The following is a 7,797-nucleotide window of genomic DNA, read 5'->3' as shown; positions in this document are numbered from 1 at the left end:
CTCCAATCGTATTACAATTTTATACTACAAAAACTGTACTCGTATACATGTATATATATATATTAGACGTCGCGCATGACGGTGGTGTCAAAATTACTGCATTGCAGCGGCATTTGCGCTGTTTTTATAATTTTGAAACAATTAACATCGGAATAAAAATTATATTTCACTCAGTCAGTAACTGTATACTACACACAATAAAACTACTAATCAAAAATTTCCATTTTCAGCATTTTCAATACTTATGCAATAACCGATCTATACAGTGCATGTGTTTCTGAGACTGTGAGGAGCGAATGATTTGTGATTTTACAGTACCTTATCAAAATAAGTTTCTTCAAGACATAATTAGACATGAGAAGTTTAAACATAGTTTTCTTATCAAATTGATCAAATTTCTTTGAATGGACGCAAACAACACAGACGTAATCAATCAAAATCTAAAATACCGCAGCCGCTCTGTTTCTTATAAAATTAATATCGTATGTTTTTCATGATGTTAGTTAAAACTATAAAAGAGACGGAGGGATCCGGCAGCTTTTATTCACTCCTCGTCCGTTTGTCCCTAATCATCTGGGGGTGGATCCAAGGTGGCGAATGACAGCAGTGCACATAAGACATGTGATTATACATATATATGTTGCTGGCAGGATAAGATATAGTGGAGAGAGAAAATAATGAGCATATGATGGAATCATTACACAACCGGAGATATTTATCGTCTTGAAAAAAAAATCCCTGTATGAATCGTCTTCCCCAACAAGTTTCTCGGGAAAATAAACGCATTTCTCAGCGGAATAGAGCGATGCTGTGAGCTCGCGACTTGTGGGGATCAGTGAATATCGTTAACGAATTCAAGAGAGAGAGAGAGAGGGAGGCCCTTTGTGTTTCGGTCACCGTGGAATGCTTTCAATGAGAAGTGGATGCCCAGTGTAAATACAAGCGATAAACACAAGATATCGACCCATTGACTAGTATTGACCAATATAAACATTGAGGCTGACGTCCTTATCATAGGAGATTTTAATTTTTTTCAATTAATACTTCAACGGATTGCTTCTTAATTCACGGTAATGACCTAATCATCAAAAGACCATTTTGTGTGATACACCTTGTACTGACCAAGTGTAATGTGATATGGAGACCATTAAATAAAGCTATGAAGATCTATGTGACGTTGAGAAATGGAGGGGACTCGCATTTATAAGAACTTTCATCAGTGGTTGCTGCCCCCTCGGGCTGTCGTGGGGGTACTGGGGCTAGCCTCTGTCTTTGTGTTTGTGGGTATTGTGCTGCTGGCTATTGGAAGGTAATATAATGGACACTCATCTTTTTTTTTAATACTTGTGAAATCCATTAGTTGATTGATATCACAAACAAGCTATTTCAATAACTGAACATTTTCTGTAAAGGTTTAAGATGTATTGATTCCGACTTCGCTGCAGCGGCATCATTGGAATTCGGATCGTCATGATTTATTACCTTATGAAAGTTATATACGGTACCCTATCATCATGATTTTCACCCATCAGCTTTCCAAAATACACATACCTGTGTCTTAATTTAATAATGAAAATGAAAAAAAAATGTCCACCACGACTCTATTTGAATTGCAGAAGACAGTTTCAAAGTACACAGCGGAGAAGGACGAAGTACATGCATGTTTATGGTTATTCGTCCGCTCAGATGTACAAAATTAGTCGGCAATTACTTTAATTACTAGTGTAAACCACATTCAAGGCGCAAATCTGGGCGGAACGGTGAAACCAAATTATAAATATGTCAATTACTCGTAGTCAATCTATCTGCACATCTGCCAAGACTTTAATGGGAATAAAGGTCAGATGATCTCTGACCTTGAATAAGAGGAAATTAAGAAAAATCAGTCTTAAACTCTCTCTCTCTCTCTCTCTCTCTCTCTCTCTCTCTCTCTCTCTCTCTCTCTCTCTCATGATGTTTTCCAGATACGACTGAAGTTACGAGAAGGTCCCTAACACAAAAGTTCAGTAATTAGGGATTTGTCTTCCAGCTTATCGAAACAACGTGCAAAATTTATTTCCGCAATAAACTGGCCATTCTTAGCATTCTGTGAAGTTTTGCCAGTGCATCCTTTAAGACAAATACCAAACCAGTTATACCATTAGGCAGATTTTTTCTTTCACAAGATATAGGATATTTTTTTATAACTAGGATTTCTGCATCAGAGGATAATCCATGGGTCTTATACGAGAATCTTCGGATATTCGATACGATAATACTTCTTATTAATTTTATCGTTTCAACATTCTCTTTTCCATTAACAGTTATCGTCGGATAACATTCGATGAGCACTGCATGCCAATTTACTCGATCTATTTCCAGATGTTCTGTATCACTAGCAATTCGTGTAAGCTTTCTGTGGGGTTAGAAGTTTTTCTTGGGATAACTAATTGCGTTTTGTAATTTTCTCGCTTGTTGTGTATAATAAGTTTTAAGTAAAATAATTGTTTCATTGACTTTCTTTGCTCTATGGGGCAAAATGCTTTCATAAAGATAAGAAATAAGACGAATCCTTCGATTGTTACGCTATGCGGGATATAGAATTGTGTTAATCTTTGCTTAGGAATCCAATTTTGTTGATTTAAGTAAACACTATTTTAAAATTTAGCTATGCGCGGACTTATTAGAAGACAGCGTTACGAAAATAGCGGACGCACTAGAAGTCGTCCTTCACTAAACAAGCTGATTGCACGTCGTCTTTCTCACTGCAGTTTGTCTCGCCACCAAAATATTTGTTATCATGCCAATTAACATGTGTTGTTTGTTACCAAGTCACTAGTGATCCTGTGGTACATTTCTCCACAAATAAATATAGCAATGCAACATACAGATGTTGTAATGCATTATTATTTGTCGTGTCGTTATACAGAATGAGAAGCCAAGCATGCCCGGATTACACCGAGTTTGCGCAACCAATGAATACCGAGTTTTGTAGCTGTCTTGGTCTGTAGTTGTTTTGTTGAAGATGAAACGAATTTCCGTGATTTAACTTGAAGTTTCTAATCTATTGATGATTTTTTGAAACATAAAATGAACTATATTAATCTTATATATCTCGCACCTGTTAATTCGGCATATTTTCCCTATACATTTCGTAAAATCTTTATCGGTGAATAAAATATAGATCCGATATGAGATATACCACTAGTCTATGTATAGGTCTAGACATCTATTTAGCTCAAAGGATAATAATCTTATTTATCAACTCTTTCCTATAACTGCTGATACTTATGAAATCAAGGTGCTGTTTAGAATGTTAATAAAAGAAAACAGAATATATTAGACATCTTTATCCGATTGCAAGTGTATTCTTTGTTTCTACGTGCCCAACCTCACAGGAACCCCCGACCCTGGTTCCACACATTTCACAGTTTTGAAAAAAGGCACCCTTGCTTATTATAAATATTTGAATAATACCAAGGAGCAGACTTCAAAGCATAAATTTATTTTCAGTATAAAATAATTAACCCATCCACCCACCCCTACGATACCCCGGACCCAGGGGCATTGAATTTCACAATTCTGGAAGAAAAATTGTTGCTCATGATATCATAGCTACATAGGTAGTTTATCTTGAGACATTTGCATTAGTAGGATCATGAAGGGCGACATAAAATCCTAATAGCAGAAAAAAGAATGTTTGCTGAACTAAGCACAGATAATTCAAAGACTATAACACACGTGTGAGCAATTTATGCATGGAGTTCGTGGAGGAATCATTTAAGTTTTTGTTCTATTCTCTTCATTCCATGAAGAATTTGGCATCTGCTGGAAAATTGTTTATCGTATCATATACAGGATGTTGACTTCAAAATAAGCTTAATGCTGCTTGAAATCTCATCTGTTTTATTCTTTGAATCTTTGTTATACATTTGGTCTATTTGGTCAAATGATACACTTATAAATCTCGAGAAACCTCGGTTTTTATTGAATTTCTCACGAAATATGGTGGGTTTTGTATTTGTGTTTTGTGTGTTTACACACATTGATTGACCAAAACCGAAACCACTTGAATTTTAATTCAACATACGCCCACCAAATTCGATATGATGATGATACTTTCAAATTTCATCAAACGAGATATTTGTCAGATTCTCCAATAAAATGTTTGAACCTTCAGACAAGACATTAAAAAAAATCAAATTTAATCACTGAGATGCAATTAATGTAATTTCCGTTCCCTACGAAGAAAAACATAATTATTGATCATGTTAAGATATGATATATTATAGTTGCCCATTTATTTTATTAGGGAATATGAAATAGCGCGCAGATTATTTCTTTTTTTATCGATAATTCGAAGATTAGATGTGGTATGAGGATTTTTGCAAAAAATGTTTTGCGCTCACTAGGAAATGAGAAAATTGATTATTTTTAGAGACTTTTTTCTGTTGGAATTTCATAGATTTCAGAATATTTATATCAGGACCGCATAATTAGAATAAAATCTTTGATCCTTAATCAGTCATGGCTAACAGAGGTGCGGATTAACAATCTGATTTCCAATACATTTTGTAATTGATTCTAATCAAGTTCGACCTGTATATACTACTTTTTAAAAATACAATTAGATCAACTACCAATATTTGTTATGAGCAATATTGAAACCGAGAGTAAAGTACAAAGGAAAAAATTCGGTTCAATGTATTATATGATGATGACAATTGCATGATATGACAATGACCATTTCACATGTAATACATGTTTAAGGTGGCTCTGTCTTTTTTTCAGTCCGGGATTAACGGTAGGAGGGGCGATATTTTTCGGTATTGGCCTGATCCTGATTTTGATCTGCCTGCTGTTGTGTATGCACGCCTGTTTTGTACTGTACGTCAAAGACGAAGCCACGCAAACCCAAGCTGTAAGTTTTGTAAGTCTCTTCAAAGCAAACCAAATTGCTTTTTAAGCATGCTTAGGAAAGTTTAAAAGGTAGCGCCAACTGCTGTGCTGTGTTAGTTTGTAGATAACCCATCCATGTAAAAAACACAAACACTTGCTTTTATCGGGCTATTTTTATCTCGACTGTTAATAAAAGTATTAGCATTAAGGACACGAGCTTTAAAAAAAGGCATATGTTTTTGAATTTGTTTTGGTTGTAAATGATACACATCAAATCTTTAAAAGTCTAACTAAAATCTATTGCTAGTGTTTAAGTACTAGTACATCCAAGTTTTGAAAAGCAACTGCTCGTGCGATTTCATTTTTATTGAACAATGTCCTTGACCTATTATACATGACATTATTTCAATATCATAATTAATCTATATAGTTCATGATATTGTAATACACGTAACATAAAGCATTTCGTTTTGACAATTAAAACATAGGGACCAGATAGCTTTTTCTGGGACCAGATCTTTGAGGTGTAACCTTATTCAGCGTGAAATTTTAACAGTATTCTTAATTTTAAAAAGTGAAGGACTTATGAAGATATAGCACAGGTACAGTTTTTGAAAGAGAAAGCTGGACATGCACGAACAGACAGACACACAAGTATCTTTTGAGTCCTAAAGAGAATCAGATAACTACAGCTACACTTAAACCTTCCCACTATAGGAATAAAAATGGGCTTTTTCTCTTTATTTCCGTGCCTTAACTCGAATTTTAACAATTTTATATAACATTTAAAAATGAATGACGTTGATTATTGTACGCAACAACAACAATGCAAGTTCTTCAACAAGTTATAAAGCTAGAATATCTTTGTACCCAACGAGTAAAACAGTTTGCGTTACTGAAAAAATGAATTTTAAGCATCTCAAATTTTTACTTTTCAGAATGACACCACAATTTCAGACAACAAGAGAACTTCAGACTTTATACCAACGTATGCCGTCATTGACAAAAAACCGCCACCTTCCCCATCCAGTGTCCGTAATGGTCGAATCGGAGGGGGAGCAGGAGCATCGAAAAAGTTTGTGACTCTCGGTGGGAACCCCCCTCCCAGTGCTACAGTAGTGACCTATCAAGACAGGGGGAACTCGGTGCCATATCAAACTTCGCTGACATATCCTCCCGCAATTGAAGGAGGTAATCTTAAATACTCAACATACAATGCGGGGCAACCCTCGTATGAGTTTCAGCAACAACCACAGCAACATTACTACACGCAGCAGCAGCAGCAGAAACAACAAATCGCACGACAGCTATTTCCGGTTAATTCCTCGCAGCCGACTCCGTATAGCACTTTAAGTTCAAGACAGCAACAAAGATCTGATAATTATGCTGTACAGGTCTATCCCGGATTTAGCTCGCGTTATGATGAAGATTACGATAATCCGGGAGATTCTACGCCAATGTTAAACCAGCAGTCTCCTCGATGGACAACTAACTCTTCTGTAGCAGACGACATCCCCGAACCTACTCCTTTGGTGCATCCGTCTGCTAAACGACCCATGACGTTTGATCAGGTTTCATCATCTAAGATGAGCATTTATGACAATGTACAATTCGGGCTAAATAAGTTGGATGAAGAAGAATGATTGATTTTGTACTTGACGCACTGAGTACCTTATAACTATTGTTAATGTACGTTGTGTGTACCGTAGCATTGTGTTTTTGCATTATATTTTTACTATGTTACATATAATAATATTTACATGTGAGTGGTAAGAAAATGGATCCGGATATATATACTCGTACATACCTATATAAATGAGCATGGAACGTCTAGCTTGAGACTGAAATTAAATATTTTGAGAGCAAAAAATTGGTTTTTCTAATGCTTGCACTGATCACTCAAACATGTACGTTAATTTTACCTCGAAGTATATTGATGCTGTCATTGGATAAAAGATGTCACGTGTCTACCGTCAAGATTTCTTGGACAGCAAAGCACGGACATATGCCACCTTAACCTTAGGCCTCAAAGTATTTCAACCAAATAATAAGCCATCTTGACCTATTTTATGGCTATACATGTACGGTGTAATTAAAATTTTAAGAAACTACAGTTTAATTGGTTTAGAATCATCAAACTTTATCATTTGATATTTCTTGGGGTCTCAATTGGAAACCACATGTGTAGGTCACAGTGACCTACTTTTGGAATTTGATGCTAAATTTGCAAATTTTATATATTAATTGGTTTAGGATCGTCAAACTTTATCAATTGATGTTTCTCGAGTCCTTGGGCTTGTCATAAACTAGGACAGTAATGTCGGCAAATTTTGATCATCGTATCAAATAAAAAATAAATATATAAGCATACAGTTTTACAACAAAGAAAACAAAACTTCTGACAACTGAAAGATGATAGAACTCTACCAAAATCTGTTTTACATGAACCGAAGTCAAGGTACCGGTAAAGCTTTGTATTAGGTATGTTTGGGTCCCGGCCATATCTGCTATGCCACTTTTCCTATTTAAAAATTTAAATAAAGTTTTATTCCAGTTTTGGAAGCCCATTTAATGAGACACTTTTCACAAAGGAGTGTGAACAATTTATGAAGGACATAACATGTACATTCCATCTGTCTACTAGTACTTATTTCATTCAAATGTCAAGGATTGTTTCCCCATATTATCGTTTGACTAAAATTGCTCCTCAACGACGAAAGTTAATACGGAAATTACCTTATGTACAGAAAGACACAATGTTTGTGCTCAAGAAGATGTAAATTTTCGTATCTCTGCTAGATATATCAGAAACCAACATTTCATGTGACGAAAGTATGAAAAAAGTACATTATTGTAGAATTTTTTTTTAAAAGACTGAACCATATTATAAACCATATGTGAAACAAATTTTCTTGTAAA

General features: G+C 35.3%; 1 protein-coding gene across 2 annotated transcripts; it reads left to right on the top strand.

Moving 5' to 3' along the window:
* Positions 1-550: 550 nt before the first annotated feature.
* LOC134252386 (uncharacterized) lies at positions 551-6,748 on the top strand. Of its 2 annotated transcripts, none has more exons than XM_062734861.1 (3): positions 551-1,309; positions 4,771-4,909; positions 5,817-6,748. In XM_062734861.1, exons 1-3 carry the CDS (start codon positions 1,185-1,187, stop codon positions 6,519-6,521), a joined length of 969 nt encoding a protein of 322 aa, XP_062590845.1. In that variant the 5' UTR covers positions 551-1,184; the 3' UTR covers positions 6,522-6,748. The 2 variants fall into 2 exon arrangements, with proteins under 2 accessions (XP_062590845.1, XP_062590850.1); XM_062734866.1 differs by having other exon boundaries at positions 552-1,309; positions 4,771-4,900.
* Positions 6,749-7,797: the final 1,049 nt, after the last annotated feature.

The sequence above is a fragment of the Saccostrea cucullata genome, unplaced genomic scaffold, assembly GCF_032062105.1.
Source record: "Saccostrea cucullata isolate Sc308-1 unplaced genomic scaffold, CSIRO_AGI_Scuc_v1 ctg1, whole genome shotgun sequence".
Lineage (NCBI taxonomy): Eukaryota > Metazoa > Mollusca > Bivalvia > Ostreida > Ostreidae > Saccostrea > Saccostrea cuccullata.
The sequence above is the reverse complement of the archived record's forward strand: the minus strand, read 5'-3'. Positions and strand labels throughout refer to the sequence as shown.